At 31.4% G+C, this 26,962-nt stretch overlaps 1 protein-coding gene across 1 annotated transcript; it reads right to left on the reverse strand.

Moving 5' to 3' along the window:
• Positions 1-24,867, reverse strand: LOC127705071 (proline-rich transmembrane protein 1-like). The gene is made up of 5 exons (XM_052209347.1): positions 24,615-24,867; positions 16,874-16,924; positions 13,864-14,081; positions 7,294-7,431; positions 1-406 (listed from the first exon to the last, which is right to left on the reverse strand). Exons 1-5 carry the CDS (start codon positions 24,631-24,633, stop codon positions 239-241), a joined length of 594 nt encoding a protein of 197 aa, XP_052065307.1. The 5' UTR covers positions 24,634-24,867; the 3' UTR covers positions 1-238.
• Positions 24,868-26,962: the final 2,095 nt, after the last annotated feature.

Consider the following 26,962-nt stretch of genomic DNA (forward strand, 5'->3'; position numbering starts at 1 on the left):
AAAGTTTATAAAACTTTATTCGGCTATAGCAATTGCATCAATTTATGTTTTGATAATGTATTGTACAACAATATGATACAATATAGTGTCATGAAAACTTGTCAATAGAAACCTCATACATATAAAATGTATAAAAAGGTGTCATAACAGTGTACGAGATTAAATGTTACGAAAAGGCAACATTACATGCATCGATGTATGTAAAGTAATAAAAACTTGGATTCAAGTACTTTGCTTCTTATTTATGGTATAGATAGGTTGAAGGTGAATACTCCCTTCTCTTTAACACGATAATAATGACGACACAAATTACACCAAGGACAACAGTAAGTATTGTCAAATTCCTGGCTGTCCTGGCTGACTGCTCAGCACTCTGCATGTTTCCTCTATCAGCTGCACTATTTGACTGAAGAGTAAATAAAACAAAAATGAAACATCTTTCATTGTACATTTTCTATAACTTCTACAATTAAATATGAAACATATACTTTGTCAATTTCTTACAATTTGTGCTTTAAGCGGGAAATTAATAAATAGGTGTACTAAACGATAAAAGAACAGCAGTTTTCAATACTATTTTATTGAAATTTGCAGTCGTACAACTCATCAATTTAAATAAAGGATTTTTTTTCCTTCATACATAGCGCTGATTCATTGTTCCAGTTTTGCATTACTTTTGGTCATTTTCGAATTAATCAACTTTTTGTACGTTCCTATTAGATTGTAGTCATTCAATATTCTATCTTAGATTATCACTGATTCATAGTCAAATCGTATATTGTGTAGTAAAACTGGTACCGTTTTAAGGTGAATTCAAATGTCATCGGTCACTAGGTTAGGACTTCTGAGACCACTAAACGTAAAAGAATTCATAAAGATGATCAAGTATTTCAAATGGATCGTTAAAGAATATTCATCGAGAAGATATATATGTATGATCAGTATCAAATCAAATATCAATCTTAATGAATAGAATAATGCATATTGCAAAAAAAAAAATTTTCTACCAAAAAACAATATTATGATCAGTCTCTGCGAAAAAGTTTCAACATAATGGACATACATGACTTAATGCTGTTTACCTTTAATAGGGAATAGACATACGATGGTGTAATTACGTATATCTCCAACATCATTTGACATTTTAGGTAGTGAAAGCTCATACACCGCTTTTAGAAGATCGCGAAAATGATCGTGAAAAATAAACAACAACATCTTGGTTTTTGTTTTCTCAAATAACTGTTAAAACGTAATTTCATATGTTTTAAAAGTCTTCTATAAAACCCCATAAAAACATAAAATCCAGTTGAACAACTAAGTTACTGTGAGCGAGCTTTATATAATTGTCCCAATCGTGATACAATTAAGGTGGCTAACAACTAGCATATTTACCAAATTTTGTTAAATAATTTTGAAAAAAAGCGAGAGAAGATACCGTTTTTACAAAACTAAACAATGTACATTCAAACGAAATTAAATGTGTAAACAAACAAAATGTTATTTATAATAATGTTTCTCTCAGGAATGGCGTTATGTACTATTATTTTCAAAGGCTCCTAAAATCAATTGTCGATAACTTGTTCTCAATGTCTACAAAAGCTGAATATTCTAATAAACTTGACATTTCAGACCACGGCACATCATGTACCGCTTTTTGAGGACGATGTAACATAAGTATTTGAACTTGTAGATATTTGTTAAAGCGTTCAAATCATTTTGTAAAAGTAAATCAAAGACTTAAATGACCAGGTTTACAGATTGCTTTTTGATGACGGTGTAACATAAGATACCATGTATTTGATCTCGTAAACATTTGTTATAGCATTCAAATCATTTTGTAAAAGTAGATCAAAGACTCAAATGACCAAGTTATACTTTACATTTAAATATTTGAAAAAGTTCCCAAGTCTGAAAAAAGAGAAAAAATTCCCCAAACAATTCCAAAATAAGAGATGCATAACTGCAACATATGTGCAATTGTCCGGTGAATAAACTTATCATAGTTTTAGTTTATAACAATTTTATTTGCTCAAAAATACAAATGGGATCGGACACAAAGTTAATCAACTTCGGAAGGAAAGAATCCTTTACAAAATATTACAATAACAATTATACAGAGCATGCACAGTTCAGTAGATATATATTAAAGAAATAGTAAAACGAGGTATTTGTACAGTCTGAAAAAAAAAGAAAAGCCTTACACAATTAACAAGAAAAAGGATAGATAATTGAGAAAAAGAAAAAGAAAACATATTAATAAAAGAAAAAAAAATGGGAAATAATAAAAATTAAAAAAAAAAAATGATCATAGATACCCGAATTAAAATTCTGTACACCATACGCCCGTTTTGACTTCAAAAGATTCATCAGTGACGCTCGATTCGAAAAATGTTAAAAGGTCCATATAAAGTACGAAGTTGAGTATGTGCAGAAGTTTTAGGGATCTTGATTTTAAACTGTAGGAGGAGATGATTACACAAAATGTGTACCCTCTTTCATAATTTTACGGGAAAATGACTAAAACTTAATTCCCAAGTCTGGGAAAAATGAGCAAAAATCCTCAAACACCTCCATAATAGTAGGTGCACAAACTTATGTATGATGGCTCGTTTCAAAACTGAGACATGTTCACATATGTGGTTAAATGTTCGGGGTTAGAACTGAGATTCATTTCTCAGTAAATTAGCACGCACAGAAAATCATTTCGTGATGGGCTCCTCGAGGTAAAAAAAAAAATCCCATTTTCTCACAATAAGTTCTTTGAAATTTAGTTTTTTACATACATTGAATGAGTCCATAGGTTTTAAACATTTATTCTATCATGGTCGTTTACTCTCCAAATCAGCACAAATGGTTAACCTCAGTCACTTGTTAAAAATTGTCCAATATCAATACAAATAGATTTTTTGTTTACGCACAACTTTTGTGTTTCTCACTTTGAGGCGCATTAGGGATATTGACCCAGATCGATACAAAGCAGAAAAACAAGTAACCAAAAAACAGACCGGAAGTAGCAAGGTATTTATTCATCCCCACAACAAAAAGAGAAGACCTGAGAGTACTCGCAGTTACCGTCAACTAGTTCAAAGCCATTAACAACTAATAAAAAAATCATGTATCTTAGACTAAAATATCAATCAGTGCATATATATAGTAGTTTTCTAATGCTCAAATTAAAAAAAAAAATGCATAAAGAAGAAGATAAATATCATTGTAACAAGCAACCAAACTGAGGAAATCGCATCAACTCCAAAAGAGGCGAGACAGGATCCGTCGACAGGGTAAGCGTCTACTGATGTGCACGCATCATCTGCCTTGCAACAAAAAAAAGTAAAAATACAAAAATACCGAACTCCAAGGAAAATTCAAAACGGAAAGTCCCTTATCAAATGGCAAAATCATAAGCTCAAACACATCAAACAAATGGAAACCAACTGTCATATTCCTGATTTGGTACAGGCGTTTCCTTATGAAGAAAATGATGAATTAAACCTGGTTTTATAGCTTGTTAAACCTCTCACTTGTATGACAGTCGCATAAAATGCCAATATATTGACAACAATGTGTAAAAAAAAATGTCAAAAATAGGGGTACAGCAGTCAACATTGTGTTATAATCTTAATCACTATAAAAACAAACAAATATGTCAACAAAGAAAAACAATATAGCATATAGACAAAGCACATAAGCAAACATGAAAGACAGGAATACAAAAAAAATCACCAAAGCACAATAACACAATGGTGGGATGTATATGTACCGAGCCACAATAAAAGGATATTGCCAAAAATGGAATCCACACTAAGTACAAATTTCACAATAAGACACAAAATGGGTTAATTTCCTAATCAGACGACTATTCATATATATCTGAAAATTTATATTCCCGAAAACATGTCCCTAGTTGAGACACAGACGAATAGAATCAGTTAACCAATTCGTGATGGTGTCAATTTCAATCGTTCTTCCAACTATGTGGGATCATTATATGTGAAAGGAGCACACCCATATTAATGATGTATGTTTATTGTGAACATGCATACAGGTTGGAAGCAGACTTTCTTGTTTTTGGTATCATCCTTAATCTCAAGTTCACTGAGATGTATGAGATACAAGAACCCACTGTATTGCGGGTAATTGAGTGACAGGACGTCATGAAAATATCTGACGGTGAAATAGAAGAAATTTGCAAAAATCTTTTTTTTTTTTATTTTTGAGAAACTCCTTTTTCAATTCTGTTACGTATGAGTACAAAAACAAGTCGGTCCGTTCCGGCCTACAATTAGTACCAAGTGGAATACCGTGTGTTGAAATATGAATCACCAACCTCAACACATAGGTTGCGGATGATGTCATCTTTGGTTCATTTGTTGTTAGAATCAGATTTTGCTTCAACAGAACGAGATTTTACGTCTACGATTACCATTCTTGAAGAAAAGCTCTGTTTAATGAGACTATTTAGTTGATCTGTCAATTGAGTATGTGTATTAGAAGGGTAAACAACTAATGCTAAATTCAGGTGCTCCTGAACGTACAGGAGTTCCTCCATGGTGACACCCGTCGTATTACTCTGGTTAAACTACATTAATTATCCCGTGATTATGCATCTTACATTGCAATACCCTTAATGGAAAGAACATTGTGACCGATACAATCTAATTCCATGGAATAGAGTAAAACAAAACTTTGGTAAGTGTTACAAATTTTCTATACTGGTCTATAACGCTCACGTTCTTTTGTTGTATACTTCATTGGATAACTATTTTATATCGCACAAAAGCAAAATTGAGTCGTATCATTCCAAATTTAATTACCTTCACTTTTTTAAAGGGTGAATTTCTCAAATTGTCAAGTTGTAATTTGAAAGGCAATGCCAATGGTAATGCTTACAGTTTATTACTTTGTTTCATTAAAAAGAATGGCGAACGTAGATACAAGTATCTTGTCTTGGGGAGTGATAAATCCTACTTTATAACGAATCACTTTGATTCAAACAAAAAATTCTCTGAAACTGACATTATCAAGATGCTTGATTTCTTGATTGACAACATATTTGTTACGTTTGGAGGACGTGTTTTTCAAAAGACTGTCGGAATTCCAATGGGAACCAATTGTGCCCCTCTTCTTGCCGACTTGTTTCTTTATCATTATGAGGCTGACTTCATACAGGAACTTCTTAGGAAGAAAGATAAGAAGTTAACATATCCTTTAACTTTACGTTTCGCTATAAAGATGATGTTCTCTCACTTAATAAAACAAAATTTGGTGACTACGTTGAACGAATCTATCCCATCGAACTAGAGATAAATGATACTACAGATACAGTTAAGTCTGCATCATATCTTGACTTACATCTAGAAATTGACAATGAGGGTCGGTTGAAAACAAAACTTTACGACAAAAGAGATGATTTCAGCTTCCCAATTGTGAACTTTTGATTTCTATGTAGCAACATTCCAGCAGCACCTAGTTACGGAGTATATATCTCCCAATAGATACAAAATTCCCGGGCTTGTATTTCCTATCATGATTTCCTTGATAGAGGATTGCTGCTCACAAGGAAGCTATTAAACCAAGAGTTCCAAATGGTGAAGTTGAAATCATACCTTCGTAAATTTTACGGACGCCATCACGAGTTGGTTGACCGTTATGGAATAACCGTTTCACAGATGGTATCGGATATGTTCCTTATGTCGTAACTACAATACCCTTCCCTTTTCACGAATGTGACCTACCAAATTAGACTATTTACCGGATTTGAAATAACATAAGCAACACGACGGGTGCCACATGTGGAGCAGGATCTGCTTACCCTTCCGGAGCACCTGAGATTACCCCCAGTTTTTGGTGGGGTTCGTGTTGCTTAGTCTTTAGTTTTCTATGTCAAGTCATCTGTACTATTATTTGTCTGTTTGTCTTTTTTTTTGCCATGACGTTGTCAGTTTGTTTTCGATCTGTGATTTTGACTGTCCCTCTGGTATCTTTCGTCCCTCTTTTATGATAATTTAATGCTGAAGATAGAATCGATTAGAACACTATCAAAAGAAGAGTGATAGTTACTCATTTCTGCAAAAGAAGCAGAACCAAGAAAAACTACCTACATTCATCGGGAAGATAAAGCTAAAACATAAAATTCTTGAACAAAGGAGTATCCTGGTCAAATGAATATCTGTCGAAATGGAGAAATATTTACATAAAGTTAGATGAAAATCTGCAATGTTTAAAAAAATGAAAAACAATGCTTGCTTTGACTTGAAATCTGTTTGAAGAAATTCCGCCAAGAATCATACCCTTTAAGCTTTTAGGTTGGAAACATTGTATGATGAATTGAATATATAAAATGAGTACCTTCAAAATGCTGAAAATTGATAAAAGTCAACTATCTAGAGAATCAGCCAAAATTCTCCAAAACGGGACATTGAGGGAGGTGCATAAAAATACTATAATAGATTAAAGACTCGTTGATAATAACAAGGAGAATTTGTTTCCATAGCAAAACATATTTTTTTCGAAACCGGTAGAAAGCAAACATTCGTTTCGAGTTAATTCAATTTAATGGTTTTTAAGGAGAAAGATACAGAAATTGAATAAGGTCAACCATCTACAGAATTTGCAAAGAAAAGTATATATGAACAAAATGTAATGATCATACTAATGTTCTAGAAAATGTGAAGGCTCTGGTCGAAAATTACAAGGATGCGTTTACTTAAAACTTGTGTGGACTATCCAGAAATCGCCCACCCGCTGTCATTCACTGTACCATAATCAAATGTGTACCTAATGCAAGATGGACACTATTTCAAATTCAATGAGTTTTATGCATTTAACCAACAAATTAGCTCTTTTTAAATGTTGAATACAGCTTTAACTTCAGATACAAATTTTATCATTTCACCACTTAAATAAAAAGAGAAAGACAAAGTTTTAGAATCATTGTTCGAATTTTGTCGAATCCCAGTGTTTGATTCAAAAATAAAATAAAAGTGCGATCCTTACATACATGTACCATGTAAAGGTGTGGGGGTTGAAAGATGGAATCAATTTCTTTCCTAGCAGGATTTGAAGAAACAAAGTTGATAATTGATCATGCCCGTTTTTTGAACGAAAGCAGATGATCATAATAATAAAAAATGACATATGTTTCCACTAAACTTATCAATTACATATCTAATACAGAATAATACCTGAATGTAGCTTTATGATTATCATCATAAACTATGTATATTAGTTGTATATACTAACCGTGCAATCAACGCTAAAATATGTATTATCAGTTTTGCAGGCAATACTTACATTACTTGCAGCTACTATAGCGCATATTCCTGTTGGCCAGAAGCAACAAATACATGCCAAGACAGCAGGAATTATCCAGTTCGATGGTCTTGGTTGGGCCGTAGTCACTATCATGGTTGAAGGCACTGGCTGTGCAACCTGAAAAAAGAAAAAAAATTACCCATGAAGTAAATATAGAATTCTTCAGTGTTGCTTATTTGAACACTGGGATATTCAGTGTGACTCTTGTGTACCATAAAATCCAACGTAGCTAATACCAAACTGATATTAAGCATTCTGGTTCTATTAACTGATTTAACATTTGGTTTTGTTAACCAAAAGGATGTTCTGTGCACTGATGTTGATAATGCTGGTTCTGTAAACTGATGTAAAGCATTGATGGTATTGTTAACTACACATAATAAACCATGTTAGTTTCGTTATCTGATGTACATGTAGTTCATTATAGTATTTGCGAAAATTTTGCAAAAAAATATAGTTCCGTCAACATGTATACTGTTCCCTTTATGGTGGCAATGACATTTAAAAACATTAAATCAGAGACTTTATTTCATGTAAAAAAAAAATTATGCTTGGCGGACCTTGGAATTAATATTATTATTATTGAGGTCATTTATGTGTTAACTTTCCCATGCATGCTCACACGAAGGTTGATACCCAAATTTCAGAAATTCCGATTAGTAGTTCGACGAACAAAATTCTACCCCAATTTCATACATGACCTTGATGTGTACGAATATATAAGTATTCGGCGAAAAGGAAGCTGATAAGCGATGAATTTGAAAACGCGTCATACAGTATAGCTTGCTCACTTGACGCCTGAAAGCAAAAAACAAATTCAGTTTTGTGATTTGTATTTAATTGTAATAGAATTTTCATTCGACAGACAGACATACCCGCAGACTGACGGGGGTAAAACATTATATACCTCCTCCTTTGGAGCGGGGCATAATTATCCTTAAGTTGATAACTTATAATTTCAATGAAATGGAATCTGCAAAACATTCGGCAATCTACAATGTATTTCCCATGTGACTAGTTTCATACTCGTGACGTTATGAAGGGGGTTGTAGGAGTTTTTAAATTTCCATAACACTAACCAATGAAAGGAATTAACATACAATATAAGAATTATCATCAAATAAGCATGAAATTGAGACTCAGCTAAATTTTCTTTTTATTATAACTGAATATAACTTATTTTCGTCAGTGTAAAAACTTTAAATTAAGTTTATTACAATCATGGTTTTTACGGATGGCTCCTTATTCTTCAAAAGAAACAACAGGCAAATAAAAGATGGCTCATTGAGCATTTGTGACATGGAATTTTGTAAGGAGTATATAAAAAGAAAATGAGAAACGAAAAATACCAAAGGGACATTAAAAACTTAGAAATCGACTAGAAACTAATAACGCCATGGCAAGAAACGCAAAAACGAAGAAAAGACAAACAACAGTCTACAAAACACTATAATGAAAAAATAAAAATTTCGAAAATTAAACCGGACCAAAAACCGAAGTGATCTCATGGGTTCCGGAAGGGAAAGTAGATTTTGTTATGGACTATTCAAAAAAAATAATGAACGTAGATTGAGCAATTCTTTTTCTTTTATAGATTTTTTTTATATATATAGGCATTTGACTTGTTAGAATTGGAATTTATTTATTTAAATAAAGAAATTTGGCTCTGAGAAATCTTTACTGAAGTGGATAAATACTTTATATACAGATATAAAGGGTTGCATATTAAAACCTGGGTGGATTTCAAGACCTTTCAACATTGAGTGCGGGATCCGTCAAGGGTGTCCCGCGAGTTCTGTAATTTTCATTATTGCTGTTGAAATTTTAATCTGTAGATTAAGACACGATAAAAACTTTTCAAATTAAACTAGATAATAAAACCCATACTTTAAAGTTGAGCCATCTTGTAGATAACACAACTTCATTTTTAGATTTTAAAGAAAGGAGATATGGCTCGAAAGTTTAAAGTACTGTAAAGGTAGGTTTGAAAACATTTAGTGAAAACAAGAACCGATAAAAGTATTGGGAATATATTTTGGACTTAGTGTAAAAAATCAAACTTGCAAAGACAATACGAACTATCTGAAAAATAATTAAAGACTAGAATAAACGAAAATTAACTAACTAAAGCTAAGTTAGATAACTTTTGTTAAATCATTAATCCTACCAAATATCACTTATATTGCATCAGTAACCGAGAGTGATAAAGAATACCTCGCAAATCAAAAACAAAAAATAATATATAGTTTTATATGGAACAATTAACCCAAAAAAGTTAAAAGAGTTATAATAAGTAAACATTATCAAGCTACCGGACTTCAAATGATAGACATAGATAAATATTTGGCACATACTTACAACTTCTCGTCCAATAAAATTGCTTGCATTTACCTTCTAATTTCATAGTTTATACTTTTTCCGTGTACTAAGTAACTACGCATGAATGACCACAATGGTAAGATGTTATTGTATCATAATCAAGACATTTAAACAAAAATTGCCACTGGCTATTTTGAAATAAAACGCTGCGTTCCAAATTAAATTAAATAATTTGTAGTCAGTTTTCACATTGATATCTAAATATTGTGCTATTAAAATCTTTGGATCTAAAAAAATGTTTTTGACAATTGCAAGTTTTTTTTTTATTTAAATAAAGAGTAACAAATATGGTCTTAAATACCTTGATTAGAGTACAACGCTATCTTAAAATTATGGTAATCATCCATGCAATTACTTTGTACACAAAAAAGTGTGTACTGTGAAACCTTGTGAAACCTTGTGAAGGGAAATTAAGGCAACTTGATGATTCTTTTTTTAACTTTCTTAAGGAAATTGATCTATTTCTTAATGAATTGATTGATTGATTGATTGATTGTTTGTTGCTTAATGTCAAGTGGCAAGTATTTCATGCATGTTCAGGACGATGTCATGAATTGAAAAACATGATAATGTCTGAAGGGGGGAATGTGCCACCTACATATATATATACATATTCGGATAAATCTTTTAGTTTTTACTTTGAAATAAAAATACACAAAACCTATAATCCTTGACCTATTGGTAGTTGCTTTTTAATGCATATCCGCTAGACTATCTATGGAGACATACTATCTATATGTTTCAAATTTATTATAGCTTTAGTTTTACTGTGAAATTGAAAAATGTTTTCAAAACATGTAAAGCTTCCACAGCAATTTAATTATTGCCTGCTTTTGGTCAATGTATTTTGTCATCTTACCATGTAAAGAAGTACATGTAGTAAAACACCGCTTTATATCAATATACATACTTACACTAGCAGCTACCATCTTTTCATTCTGGAGCCACGGACCTTTTGAAATCACAATTTTTACTATGATACTAGTAAGTAGATTAACAAAACATAAAACTTCGTTAATGATCTCCGTTTTACAAACACCTGTGATACAAGTAGTCAGCCACAATAAACTATGAATAGACCAATTAAAAGATTACTTGAGTTGTAAGTATGTGCTTAATTGGATAGTCTATGAAAAGGTATATAATATGAACTTAAGTGCTTGGGCCAAGCACCTCGCTCTAAATTTTATAGTATATACTTTTCATAGACTAACCGATACATAGAATCCATTAATTGGGTAAAAAGACTCATTGACAATGAAGACTAATCACCCAATTGGAAAGTCTTACCTGATTTTATTTAGATAAATTTGGAAAAGAATTCCTTATATTTAAGAAAACCAACTTCAACAATACTAATTTGATTAGTAAACTAAAAGATATTGTTCAAGAATTTTTCTTAAAAATTATCAGATCATGGATAAATTAAAAATCTGAAAAAGCATCAGATCGACTAACATATAAATATATGAGACAGCAACTAATATAGGGGAAAAATATATCAAATTAATTGGTTAATGTCTTATTTTCAGAAATTGGATAAACACTAAAATGTTATTTGTAAATGACATAATTGATGATAAAGGAAAAATTAATCAATATATAATTTTAGATAAACTATCTTGCCATACTAATTGGTTTTCGAAATATTCTAAAATTGATGAATGCAATACTAAACAGTGGTTACAAGATCTAACAAAAGAAGAATCAATTAAAACAAAAGTTGCTACTGCCTCCGAATTTAAATTTCAAGATAGAGAAGGGAAAATGATATCAATTAAAAAAATGTCCTCAAAAGACATTTACATTTCCCTTTTAGATGGATATTATAAGAAGGCAATAGGATTTCAGAAATGAGACATAAATCTTATTTTATATGACAATACAAGGAAAATAAAATAAAATGGTGTACTTAAAGTTTAACTTTATCCACGATAATAAATGTTGAGATGAAAATTTCTACATTTCATTTTACCATTGAACCAAACAATTACTTTTCTCTTGGAAAATAACTAAAACTCATTTATGTAATATATGTAATGCCATTGAAGATTAAGAAAAACAAATTTGTTCCATATGTGGCACCAATCGTGCTGCGCATGGTATCAAAACAAAAATTCATAAGAATATCATTCTGTGATGTCATAATTGATAAAAATAAAAGGAAGTGTGGTACCCACAATTGAAACATATCCGTGGTCATCTGTGACACAGATATTCCATAACTCTTATAACGGTTAACCAACTCGTGTTGTTGATACATAAATTTTCGTTTTAATGATATAAAATAATCATATGGTCACGGACTTCGTTTTTTGTGTATTAAACAAATTGTTAACTGGTTGGTAGTGACAAACGTCAAAATTGACGTTTTATGGCCTACAACGCGACGACAATATGATTATTTCGACGTTTTGTGGTATTTTTTCACGTAGAACACCACTTTGAATGATATATACCGTGAAAACGAAGTCGGTGACCCTATTATTATTTTACACCATTAAAATGTTAATTTATATACCAACAACATATAGTTTTAAAAGAAAAATCTATGTATTTGAAATTGGAGATTTGATGATTTTAAGACAAATTTAAGACCGTTTAAGCCAATTTTATGTGCTTTCTTTAATGAATGACTGTAATATTTTTTCTGTCTATGAAGAAATAACATCAAAAATGTGGTGTACACTAAATAAACCGCGTAGCGTGTTATTTAAAAGTGTGCACCACATGTTTGAGGTTATTTCGCAATAGACAGAAAGTCATTCCTTATAATTCAATTCTAAATTCCATTGTTAAGGAGTAAATCATGAAAAAGCGTTGATTACGCCACGATCACATGACAAAATTAAGTCTATGAGCTGATAGACAAAAAACGTTCAGCCAATCAGAAAACGTGTTACATCCAAAATCAAATTATATACAAATTTTCACCCATTTTTAAAGAATTCAATCAGTATTATTTCAGAAAATTAAAGGGATAGATGGTAAATTTTCCGATTTTCAGTTAAAGTTCTACGAGCCAAAGTTGTATGCAGTAGTTCAACAAAATCTGTGACATAGCCCATTTACTGTAACTTGACCTAAACAACTAAGAACCCTGGTGTCGAAAGCTTCCTTGTAAACAAAAATACTTTGTCAAGGAAAGCATGATAGAAAAAGCAAGCTCTTGAATAAACATAAGCTATATAGACTGAGACTGTTTATAAAAACGGACTATATATAATTCCTACTTACATCTTTGATCTTTGGTGTTTGGTCACAAAACATAATATATTTTTATGAACAGCACCAACGGCTCACTCAAATGTCATTATTACGAAGACGTACAGAAACACTATTATACTACAGACTGAGAGATACGAACCCCACAAAAAAGTGTTTGACTGAAAAGTTGTTCCTTTAACAACTTACCAAGTTACTTTACAGCGTAATACTTTCTCATGACTGATACCTTTTTTTTTTTCTTTCCTTTGTTTTCTTGCTTTCTTTTTGGGGGATCAAATAGCGCATCAAAGATTTCAGACTTATACTTTGCTACGCCAGACTTGCGTATCGTCTATATAAGACTCATCAGGCGCGTTCGAATCTAAACAAGTAAAAGACCAAATCGATTACGAAATTAAAGAGCATTAAAAACCAAAATTTCCGAAAAGTTGTGCCAAATACGGCAAACGGAATCTATGCCTGGTGTAAACAGATCTTAGTGTTTTGAATGATTCAACATTTTATTAGCAGTAAATGTATAGAAAAACAACATATCAATAATGTGTCATGTCAGTACAAAAGTACTCACTACGTATATGAATACGTGATACGTTGGCCAAAATGATTTTATAGTCACCATTTAGGGTTATTCGATGGAAAAGTAATAAAGTTGGGAGAGGATTGACGGTTATCTTGAATAACAACTTTAATTTGAAATCTAAAGATATTGCAATCAGTGAGAAAACTCCTCAACCACATCTCAAATGTACTATTACAATCAAGAACCGGCCGATCCTCACCCAATCCTAACCCCATACAATGTGTTCTCGGGTTGGGTTTGAACATAAATCATTGAAAGGAAATTGTTTCAACATTCTGGATACAACATTAATTAGATTATAAAGTATTAAATCAATTTGACTTAGTCTTTTTTACTTTTCATATTTATTCTTTTAAACTTACAACAACACCCTGTCCTTGACCTCCATACATCGGTTGTTTTCCATAATGTTGTGTTTGAGGAACGGGTTGGTATCCAGCTGCATGACTGTATCCTTGTGGAGCCGGAGGCTGTTCATAACCATGGCGTTGACTATACCCCTGAGAATACTGTCCATACTGTTGCCCTTGTTGTTCATTAGAAACATAATATGATGGAGGACTCTGTGCTGGACAATTTTCTGAAATACATATGAAAATACCTTAATATGTGTAGGTCTGATTCCTTGTCCGGGTTTTGCTTTCAATGTTTATACTTTTTTTTTTTGGTTTTATCAGATCCTCGACGGCGTATTAGATTTTATATTTTCTAACAGTTTGATCTCGATCATCACTGAAGGTTATTTGGTGCAACAAAATATTTATGTTACAGTTATTATATTAACGTCATAGCAGTATATTGTTGGGAGTAATAAGCAACTTCCAAACCCAATACCGTTTGCTTCACTTTATCTTAACTACAAAGTTCTAAGGAGCCTACTTCGGTTATTTACAATTTTTGCATAAAATTAAAAGAATGCAACAAAAATTAAGTCTAGAACGGAAACTCTATGGACCAAAACATTTTCCAGAAAAAATACATGTTTGCTGGACAAATCTCCTCTCTATCTATTATAATTTTCAAGATAAAAGGCAAAATTGAAACAAATTATAGATTGTGATTTAAGGCCAAAAACGTTAAATCACAAAAATGCTGAACTCCGAGGAAAATTCAAAACGGAAAGTCCCTTATCAAATGGCAAAATCAAAAGCACAAACACATCAAACGAATGGACAGTTACAGTAAATGAGCTATATCACAGATTTTCTTAAAATTTGGCATACATCTTAGGCTCGTTTAACTTTAATTGAAGACAATTAAAAATAAGGCAATCATCTCTTTATTTTCTGAAATATAACTGATTGAATTCTTTCAAAATAGGTGAACATTTGTATAGAAAGCACATAAATGTTAGAGCGCAAAATGTTCTTTAATTTACTAAAAGTCATAAAATTTCCATTTTTGATTCTTAGATTTTTCTAAAAATATTATATGTTGGTGGTACAAAATATTTCGTTTTAATGATATAAAATTATAATAGGGTCACCGAGTTCATTTTAACGGTATACATCAATCGAAGTAATGTACTAGGTTAAAAAATACCACAAAACGTTGAAATAATCGTATCGTCATCGCGTTGTATGCCGTAAAACGTCAATGCTTGACGTTTTTTTCATTACCAAAAAGGTAAAAGATTGGTTAATACACTAAAAACGAAGTCGTTGGCCATATGATTATTTCATATCATTAAAAAGGAAATTTATGTATCAACAACATATAGTTTTTTAAGAAAATTCTATGTATTAGAAATTGGAAATTTGATGATTTTAACACAAATTTATAAACGTTTTTGTCGATTTAATGTGCTTTCTATACAAATGTTCACATATTCTGAAAGAATGCAATCAGTAATATTTCAGAACATGAAAAGAGTAAGGGCATTATGTTTTCGATTTTCAGATATAATTCTACGAGCCAAAGTTGTATGCAAAATTTTACCAAAATCTCTGACATAGCTCTTTTACTGTTCCTTGACCTTAAAGGCAAAATACGTAAGCGACTTACGATCATTTTTTATTTAAGTTGCTTTCAATTTAATACAGTTTTTAAGATTTTAGTATGCAACACAAAATAAAATGATTGAGGGGCATTTACTCCTAGTCAAGTAATTATTTTTGTTACATTGGATCATTTGTACATATTATTTTTCTGATTTCGTACAGTCTACAGTTTCTCTCTACCTACTTTTAATGTTGTTTTTCGCAAGAAACACAAAAATGGGTTAAAATGTCATTAACAGCTCTTGCCATCCGGTCATGTGACTCACTTTTTTGTCTTAATCTTGTCTGGGTGATCATTACTATGTTTGCAACAGGAACTTGGGGACGGGACATTTTAGTTTTGTCCTCTCCCTTTTTTTTCCAAAATCCGGTATTTTTTTTTTCTTTTAAATTCAATTATTTTCTTGCTTTTCTGCGTTAGACTTTCATAAGTATACTAGAAATAACAATCTGTTTATGGTAGTAAACTACTAAAAAAAAATTGAAAACAAAAAAATAGTGGATTTTGAAAACTAGAGGCTCTAAAGAGCCTGTGTCTATTATCTATGTCTATCTGCATCTTCAACAATTGATACTCCAAAAACCTTTTGCTTTCTCTCGTTGGGTCAGGTGAGCTAAAAAGGAGAAAGAAAGACTGTCCTGTCCGCCAAGTACCTTTGGAAGTTCTCCCCGTCAATTTTTTCAAGATAATTGCCAATACACCAAAAAATATAGAATGTTGCCTTTAAATAGTAATTTTGTGTCTGATAAGTTATTTTCAAAATAAATATTTTTGACCCACCCAAATATTTTCTATCATGATATGAGCCAAGTACTTGCATTTTACTCATATATTCTATTGAAAGCTATAAAGGACAGGTTTTTTTTATAAAGTTAATGACGACGACGGGCACTCCGACAACGATGGAAACAAATAATGTTGCCATATAAAGAATATTTTGATCATGTCTTCATTTGTTCATAAAATTTGAATAATTTAATACACTCTGTTTTACAAATGCTGATGTAATGGCTACATTCTTTTTGTACATTCCTCTGTATTAAATTTGAATCGGGTGAATTTTAATTTGCTTGAAATCACGTTGCAAGGCTATTATGCGACATTAACGCCACTTTAAACTTATTTGTCAACACATATCGGTTGTGATTGGTTGACGTATGATGTGGCTAAAATTCGATTGGCCACGATGAGATAAAATTGGAAACATATCCCGGACAGGAGAAGATATTAAATTATAGTATGGTTATTCAAGACCCAATCAACAATAACTGCTTATATTGACGTTATTTCTGATACTGAGAAGCACTCCGTACATTTCTTTTTCAATTTTTTGTGAACAATTTTACACCAATATTAGGTTTCACAACTTACCCGAATGTTGTCCTTGATTATAAGCTGGAGGTGCTGATGGATAAATCTCGTCTATAAAACAACAATATTATAATAAATCAGCTATATAACATTCCGTCAAAAAGCAATTTTATTGAGGATAAGATGATTGGGACAAGTAATAATAAGTCTCCAAAATCCCATGATTTAGTAGAAATCCCAATTAGATATTTAAACTTCAAACCGCAGTGAAATCAAATTTGGAGCGCCATTTTAGTATTATCTTTCAAAACAGATATTAAACGCATTTAGAATGGAGCATATTTGTAAAACTTAAATTTTGTATATGTCTTTTGTTCTTATTTGAATGCCGTGAACAGTCTGACAACTCTGAAAATAACACGTTTCATTCATGAGATTAATAGCTAATTATTCATTAAGAGGCTTTCAATGTTGTAACTTCACAATTTTATTAAGAATGACGTCCAGATTTGATCAGTGGTTCCCAAAAATGTAGGACTGAAAGTCAAAGGACAAAAAAATACATTCTATAATTGTGTATAATAATGATAATGAAAAAAATTGTAAACCAATCGAGATGTTTTGTCTAAAATTTAATAATAATAACCAAATATTTAAAAAAATAAACTTCAAAATATTGACAAGGCCACGCCAAATCGAAAACTCGTTCGTCGGATTCTCCGCATGTTAAAAAACGTCGGACAATAGACAAAAGTAAAATCACAAAAATACTGAACTCCGAGGAAAATTCAATCGGAAAGTCCCTAATCACATGGCAAAATCAAATGACAAAACACATCAAACGAATGGACAACAACTGTCATATTCCTGACTTGGTACAGGCATTTTCAAATGTAGAAAATGGTGGATTGAACCTGGTTTTATAGCGCTAAACCTCTCACTTGTACGACAGTCTTATCAAATTCCGTTATACTTACAACGATGCGTGAACAAAACAGACATTATAAATAAAATAGTCAAAATATGGGTTCAGCAGTCACCACTGTGTTACAATATCAAAACAAACAATTATTTACAAAAAAGAACAAAAGCATCTATCAAATTAAAAACCACATTCATTGCTTCGCGTGTCTGACGTCAGAAAATGTAAACGTCACATAAGAAGAAATTTCCCCAAGGGTGACTGGGGAATAGAAGTATGGTCACCATTGGTCTTCCTCCGACCGGCAGTAAAACCCTTGCTAAAGTTGGGCGTCCGTTTGGCTGTGCGGGATGTACAAATTTGCAGCCACGTCCGGTCAGAATGGGGACGTTAAATCCGATGTCTCGTGTAAAGAGAGTGCCACGCTTTTTGCACGTTAAGAACCCTTGCAACAACTCTTTGAGGGGTCCGTAGGTGACCTGTTGCAAGGCTAAATTTCTGTTCCTATCCAATATACCCTCATTTCCCGTGGCAGTCTAAATTTCTCCGACCTTAATCCCGGAAGCCCCTATTACACAACCTACTTATTGTATTTATTGTGAACTTGTTCTCGTCCTGAATATGCATGAAATATTTGCCACTGGACGTTAAGCAACCAACAATCAATCAATCAATCATAAGAAGAAATTTTGTCATTCAATGTTTATTCAAAACAATTTTATAATTTCACATGTGGAATGTTGGTATACAGGGTTAAAAAATCAAAAGTTATGTTAGAATTAATTTCAGAAATAGACCGAGATTTAAAATTGTCCAGAAGTTCTTTAGAATTTTTAAGAATCCACATATGGTTAATACCACTACGGGAGTAAAATAAATTTGTCGTTTGTCGTTCAAAGTATTTTCAAATTTTTAATAGAACAATAACATAATGACATATAATAGAACAATAACATAATGACGGGATCTTTTAAAGTATAAACAATACCTCAGACACATAGGCTAACAAAAAGACAATAAATATAGAATAATGACATTTTTGTTTTTGATACTGACTTCATCAGCAAGAATATAAAAGATAGCCCGCTATTATTCTTTTTTTCGGCATTTTGTCTTAACTGTACGTTTTTTTGGGTTGAGAATATAAAGTAAGATGAAATAGTTAGTAAAACTACTTTTACGCGTACAAAACGTTTGGATAGTTGTTCGGTTGTATAAATGAAGTCGCGTTCATTTCATTGATAAATTGACGCGGATGGACTTGAGCACGTCACGTTCTGCACTGATACGTGACGTCATTGCCTGATATTTTCGAGTATCAAGTACGTCCATGATCTTAAAAATATTAGGCAGTAAGACCAAAAGGAAAATGTACAAATTGCCGATAATAAAAATTGTATACACATAGAAATAAGAAGATGTGGTATGAGTGTCAATGATACAACTCTCCATTCAAGTCATAAAGTGTAAACATTAAACAATTATAGGTCAAAGTACGGCCTTCAACACGGAGCCTTTGCTCACACTGGACGGCAAGCTAGACAGGGCCCCAAAATAACTAGTGTAAAACAATTCAAACAGGAAAACCAACGGTCTAATCCATATAAAAAACGAGAAACGAGAAACACTTAAGAACCACATAAAAAAAACGACAACCACTGAAACATAAACACATTTGTATAATCAATATATACACAAAACATAATAATGATTAGATGATAAAATACAACAAATTCTAATTTACATAAAAACTATCATAGCATTGAACTAAAAAAGAAAAAAAAAAAAAAAAAACATATTGGGTAAGTTTTTTTTTCTCTTTTTAAATATTACCAAGTTTTTGTTAAGTTCAACATGACAAATTAAACATTAAAATCCGTTTTAATTTGTATTCCCTTGAATTTACAGTTTAATATTGTGGTATGTATTTATTTCTAATGTTTTTCGTTTCCTGTTTTTTACAATTGAATAGATAATGAAATTCATCTCCTATTCCATTTCCACATAAATGACAAGTTCGGTCATTTTTGGTACCCATCTTCCCGTTTCTATGGGAAATTTTGAATTAGATCATTGACATGATCAGTTTATCCTACAAGGGTTTAACTATATGAATAACTCATCAGTTGTTACTTCATTCAGAATACAAACAGGACTTTCATCTCAGAGAAGAAACCAAGGGACTGAAAAGAAAAAAAAAAAAAAAAAACCAGACACACAAAGATTGAAATCTAAAACGTCATCATTTTCATAATTATTTCACTAAAAAAATTACCAGTGTTTTGTTTTCCTTTTCAAAATCACCCCTTGCAGCTCATGAAATTCTCAGAAAAAAAATGTACTTCTTTTGAGGTACTTCTGACAATCACATAATCGAAATAAATGATGGAAAGACTGGAGGAGTTGTGTGTATAATTTCAAATCATAATGTCAGGTATCGTGGTGAATAAAATAAACCACTTGATATACCACTCTTCCATTAAATTCAGAAGTATAACTGTTTTTTTAGGGTTTTTTTCAGTTGATAAAACAAGCTTGTCGTACTAAATTTACATGTAAATGGTTGCTTTTGGGAGTATGTCTATGTTTAAACATAGGTATGAAAATAATGACAGATGTCTATCATATTGTATTGTATCAGTACTCCTACTTGAGTAAGGAAAGAATTAGAATATCAGTATTTAAAAAAAAAGCTTGGGATTCAACTTTGATATCAATACACATATTGTACCAAATTGTATTCAATAACTTAAACAAGCATAAGTTACTGATAAGATATTTTCATTATTCTTATCAACCGTTTAATTTGATATATTACTTCTGTTTACAATTATTCATAAGCAGTAATTTATTATAAGTTATGATTTACAAAGGAACTGTATGCAAGTGTATGTCTAAAATGCAGCAGCTGTTTGGCCAATATTTTCTGAATTTAAGCGCAAATAATATGTCAAAAGTTGGCAGTAGGTGATTAAAATGGTGTATAAAGTTTCTGCAAGTAATTAAAACATATAATTAGTTTTATGAAATGTCTTCAACTTAAAAGTTCTGCACCATCTCAAAATCCAGAGCGATCACATAGATCCAGCATAACTGAATCAAAAAATGTACTGCATCTGTTAGAAATGAAAAATCATGCCCTCTGATGAAGACTGACAGCTTTAATTTGATGGAAATTGTTTGGCTAAACATTGCTTATTCGCTGAGCTTGTTCAAAAGCATAAAAGGAATCTACAAGTGGAACTTGTATTCGTATCATTTTAACTGTTCAATATAAAAATACTTTTTTTGATACGTGCATTGTTTTTTCTTTTTTATACGACCAGCCACAACAATAGAAGGCTTGTGATATATATATCTTTTATATATTTGAATGTGATCAACATGGTCTCGTTTTGCTTTCTGTAGGTTATTATTGTTATCAAAGATAGCATGCAAAGCAGTAGTCACGTTTCAAACAGCCATATACAGATATAAAGCATATATAGTTGGCTTTTTGATTTAGACTTGACTATTGCTGGTAAACTACTTGTTACATATTATCAATAAACCACTCTTTAGATTTTTTAATTTTCTTTTACTTTTGTTGCATTTTAACTATTTGAAAATAGAATTAACACACCAATTTGCAAGATAATCCTTTAATGCTTTCATTCAAAGGTTCCTAATAAATCACTCATTTTACCTTTTTATTACTTACTCTTGTTTCCATTTCACATAAAATCACTGTATTTTGTTTTCCCCATTAAACGTTTCACAGCGCTGGAAACTTTTATAAATGGTACTAATGCAGAGAAGATAGCAGAAATTTTGTTGCATGTGGTAATTTCATATCTTCTTTTCGTGTCCAATTTTTTTACATTGAACAAGCTGTTGTTGAACAATGTCAGTCAAAATATTCTGTGCTTTATTCCTTTACGACCATTTCAAGATTGCTTTAAATTGATTTAGGTTCAGAATTAGATTTTAATACTTGCCACTGGTCATTATTCAACTTGCAAGAAATTAATCAATAAAGAAGTAATAATATGAACAGCCTGAAATTCGAGTAGCCCTAGGAACAAGTTTAAACTTGTCACGCTATTGTAAAGAAAACGAGTAATGGTGATATAAAAATAACTGTGAGGTCCAAGAACTCCTTATCGTAGGCGGACATATTAATGAATGTTACAACAATAATTGGCTCTTCATTATTTCAGATAGCTATTAAAGCTTTGGTGTCTGTTTTGTTAAAAGCTTGAGTTAATACATCTGTACTCAATACTTGGCTTTTATGTATCATTATTGAATTCTATTTTTGTCATTCATTTAACATTTCCGTCTACAATAGGTTCTATCTCCTGATTTCGATTGTTTTTCTGCCATGTGGTTTTATTTTGTTCAAATCAAACAAATTTAAATGTTTGAGTATTTCCTACAATTGTTGTGAAATTCTTAAAGGACATATAAGGAAAAAACAATTATTTCCGCACCAGTTAAAATTTTCTGTTATCAATTTCATATTGTTTGACTCGGTGCGATGTAAAGCTTAACCTATTGCATAGACACTTGGCTATTGTCGAAGACTATATGTTGACTCCAGCTCCAAGTTTTAAACGTTATCATTTGTTAGATTATCCTTCAAGTAATCAGTCTCAGAATAACAAGTTTGTTTTATTATATTATACTATAGAGTTCCCTTGTGAAAATCGGTTGTCGTTCGGTTCATAAGGCAGTTTTAAGATATATAAGCTAGTCAAAAAATTAAGCAAACTTCACAATAAAGAAATATATTTCAAATTTGTACACGATATGCCCAACATTTAGAATTTTTTGTCCGTTTTGTACATCTTATATAAAAAAATTAGGTTAAGTCATGCATCTGTATATATTGATCCTCTGATCAAACAGTTTATTATGTACTGCTATTATCCTTATAACCATTCATGAAGTGTTTACTATACCGACAAACAGATTTTTTTCAAAGAAATCTAAATATCCCCTTTGGCCTCGAGCAATAGATATATATGGTATATCAGGGACAACACACTTGCTAGTACATGTACCCTCATAACCAGTTTATAATGTTTTATTTGTCATATAGTCTTTAAAGTTCCTTGCTTTCAAATGAAAGTTGATGAAAAGCAAAAAAAAAAAAAGCATATCATACGGACACACTGTCTTTGTTGTTCATATGAAAAAAGACAACAATGCCAATATTACTATTTCTCAAAAAGCTTTTCCTCACTGCATAGTGGGAGATGATCACAAACGTATGTTTATATTTAACATGTTTTGGTAAGAAAAAAAATAAATACACATGCATTCAAAGCATGTTATATTAAGCCAAGGCTGGTCATTTCACATTATTATTACCCATGTAAGAATCATGCTTTCCAAAAATGCTAGAAATTGACATAAGCAACACTAGTTCTTATAAAAATAGATGACATTGTCGTGATAAATAATTTTACACATATTGAAATGTTTGGTTGTTTGAACTCATTTAACGGTCACCACGTCTTAATAATCGCAATTTAGCACATACAAAATGCAATACTGCTATCGGTCACATGATGGACAAAACGAGTAACAGGATAGAACCTAATATGGTGATATATCGTCAACGTACATTCCTGTTATCAAAAACAAAACGACAAAAGTAAACCAGGATGCGAGGGAATTACTTGATGTTGGGTTTATTAGAAAGAGAAAAAAATGTTGAATATTTTGAATTGCAGTCTTAGACTTGCGTTACTGGTGGTTATTGTTATAATATTTGAAAACCAATTTTTATAGGTATTTTTCAGTAAAACAGTGAAAACTGACAAATAATCTATCATTACACAGAATGAAAATATATACAAATTTTTATTTTTGAAGACCATCGTATTGGCAATAAAAACCAAGCTTGAAATTTTATCGAAACCTTTTCTAAATAACTTCAAATTTCTTTTGAACATGGTAACAGGAAAGACAAAATAGTGCACCACCTATCAAAAAATGTTTTATCATATTCTTGTATGACATTATTAAGATTACATCTTTTTATATGTTGTTCCATAAGTATTGTTTGATTTGATTAGCTTATGTATTGGGTGGTTTAAACTAGTAACTTTTATTCAATTTTGCAATTTCAAAATTCATTCGACATTTATATAAATTTTTTAAATCTGATATATCATTAAAACTTCCTTTCGGAAATACGATTATCTTTTTTTAAATTTACCGGCGCAAGTCAACTAGCTGGTTCGAACAATTGGAAAGGAAGTAGTGGGATTTTTCTTTAAAAAAAAACAACACACACACTTCCGCGTTATTATTATTTATTATTATTGTGAAATCCCGCCTCACTCCGCACACACCAGCATGACCTTGTTAACATAAACACCATACAATAAACAGTTATGCCTTGGTTGAATGCCATGACAAATAAACTACTGTACAATGTATATGTATACAAAATTTACAGAAACTATTTACTTTTATTTTCAACAAATAATTTTGAATGTATAACCTTTTCAGTTTACATATTATATATTTAACCATGATAATATTCTTCTAGTTGATCATGTAAATAACTTCGAATGAACGCTAATCAATATAAATATGTTTTTTTGTATATTTTGCTGAACTATTATACATTATTGTTTAGAGGCCAGCTGAAGCACGCCTCCGAGATTTACTCGCTGCATAGAAGACCCATTGGTGGCATTTGGCTATTTTTCCTCTTTGGTAGGGTTGTTGTCTCTTTGACACACATTCCCAGTTTCCATTCACTATTCCATTACATGCATATAACATATTATTAGTATGACCTTAAAATTAATGAAATTGAGTGTTATTATCTCTCCTAGAACAATCACCAAATAAGTGTATCCACATTTTCTAATGACTTACCTTGATTTTTCTCGCTCATTTTACGTATACGTTCTGTGCCAACAGTTGTCGTACTATGTTGTAAACAATCCAGGTGAAAAAACCCATTTTACTCATATAACTTGATTTTCTCGAACCTGCCAAATAAGTTGATACAGGAACCACGTGCCATTAGCACAGATATATAAATATTTATGCTTAGCCAAAAATATGTTAAATAGAAAAGGTTTAAAAGCTTTCTTTAAATAAACTAAATATTTTACTAATTATAAACCTACTATTTCCGATCTAATGCACATTTTTGATCACACAGCTAAACCCGTATTATTATATGATACAATAAGGAGTTCTTGGACCTCACAGTTATTTTTATACAACTATTTATTAATCATTTTCTTTACAATAGCATGAACAGCTAACATTTGTTCCTCGGTCTACCTAAATTTCAGGCTGTTCATATTATTACTACATTGTTGATTAATTTCTTGCAATTTGAATAATGGCCAGTGGCAAGTATTTAAATCTTATTCTGGACCTAAATCAAATTTTAGCAAATTTGAAATGGTCGTAAAGGGATAATACACAGAATATTATTACTGACATTGTTCAACAACAGCTTGTTCAATGTAAAACAAATTAGACACGAAAAGTATGAAATTACCACATGTAACAGGTAAAGTGGAAACTAGAGTTCAGTGATCAAAAGGTAAAATGGGTAATTGATCAGGAATTTTTAAATATCAGCAATGAAAGGTTATCTTGCAAAAGGGTGTGGTCATTTTATTTTCAAATAGTTAAAATGCAACAAAAATGAAAGAAAATTAAAAAATCTCAAGAGTGGTTTATTGATATGTAACGCGTAGTTTACAAGCGATAGTCAAGTCTCATTAAAAGTGCCAAACTATATATGCTTTATATCTGCATATGGCTGTTTGAAACAAGAATGCTGCTTTGCATGCTATCTTTGATAACAATAATAACCTACTAAAAGAAAATAACGATACTAAGTTGATCACATTCAAATGTATATCACAAGTCTTCTATGTTTGTGGCTGGCCGTATAAAAATAAAAGCAATACAGTACTATGTACAAAAAGTATTTTTATATTGAACAGTTAAAATGACACAAGTACAAATTCCAATTATAGATTCATTAATGCTTTTGCACGTCGAATAAGCAATGTTTAGCCGAACATATTCCATCAAATTAAAGCTGTCAGTCTTCATCATCCATTTCTAACAGTTTCAGTGTTTTTTTGTTTGTTAAAGACTTACATGTCTTACAATCAATTTTCAAAGGATATATTTGTCATATAAAATCTGCTTATATATACGATAATGCTGCAATTTAGGTATGTTAAAAAGTTGCAGATAAACATTTTATTTCAACAGGTTAATGACTCAACCTTAACCATCCAAAACACCTTTTTTCCTGCCATTTTTTTTTCAGTTTTGCTTAAAATAATCTTCTTATATAATGTATAGTTTAAGTATTCTGCAATTACGTCAAAAATCCTGCAGAGCCCCTACTATATAAATACTGCAAGGCATACGGCACAAAGTATGACAGTTATGATTATCAAATTCCTAGCTTTAATTGTCTTTTTCTGAGCAAATTACATGTTACCGCCATCAGCTGTTTTATTAGCCTGATAAAACAAAATAAAAAAATCTAGTTTTAAATGCAAATCAATCCCCCGAAACATGATTGATTGGCTGATTGGTTGATTGGTTGATTGATTGGTTGGTTGAGTCATTCATTTTTGCATTGCACTTTTTCTATGCGATGCATATTCTGACCGAACATTGCTGCGTATTTATACATCTCGCACATCCAAACGGTCATCCTGGATGCTCTAATAAAAATAATCCTGGCATCTTCCTTTTAAAAATTTTCCCTATTTTTGACGCAACCTCGGACTTCATATTTTATTTATTTGTTGTGTGTGCATTTTGTTTGAATTTGTAGGAAAACTGTATTTTATTTTGACTTTTAGTTCCGCTTTCTATATTTTAACGTTGAATGTTTTATTCTAAATTTAGATCCGCGCGCGCGGTGCTGTTTGTGACGTCACAATATCGAGGCTCGTTGATATATGTTTGGACTTATTTATAAATTCCTTTTTACGGGAGACCGTGAACAGAGCACATGCATATGTATTGATGAAGTAACACGATAACTATTGACTTTATATTTTTACAGGCAATTGATGTCTGATCGTTTATGCTTTTTTTCGTACACATGTTTACGGGGGCACGGATTTGTATTTTAATGCATGTTTAGAAATTTGATTGTAGGATTTCACTTATATTTACGAACTTGGGAGAGATTTCTATGTCATTGATTATAATTGTTCAGTCAAGGTCAG

The sequence above is a fragment of the Mytilus californianus genome, unplaced genomic scaffold, assembly GCF_021869535.1.
Source record: "Mytilus californianus isolate M0D057914Y unplaced genomic scaffold, xbMytCali1.0.p SCAF_6, whole genome shotgun sequence".
Taxonomy (NCBI): Eukaryota; Metazoa; Mollusca; class Bivalvia; order Mytilida; family Mytilidae; genus Mytilus; species Mytilus californianus.

Bases quoted from the DNA above. Each gene is read 5' to 3' on its own strand.
- LOC127705071 (XM_052209347.1), bottom strand. The intron at 7,432-13,863 runs GTAAGTTTAAAA...TTCTTTTTTCAG, and splicing joins GTCAAGGACAGGGTGTTGTT to GTTGCACAGCCAGTGCCTTC. The intron at 407-7,293 runs GTAAGTATTGCC...TTTACTCTTCAG, and splicing joins CTATAGTAGCTGCAAGTAAT to TCAAATAGTGCAGCTGATAG.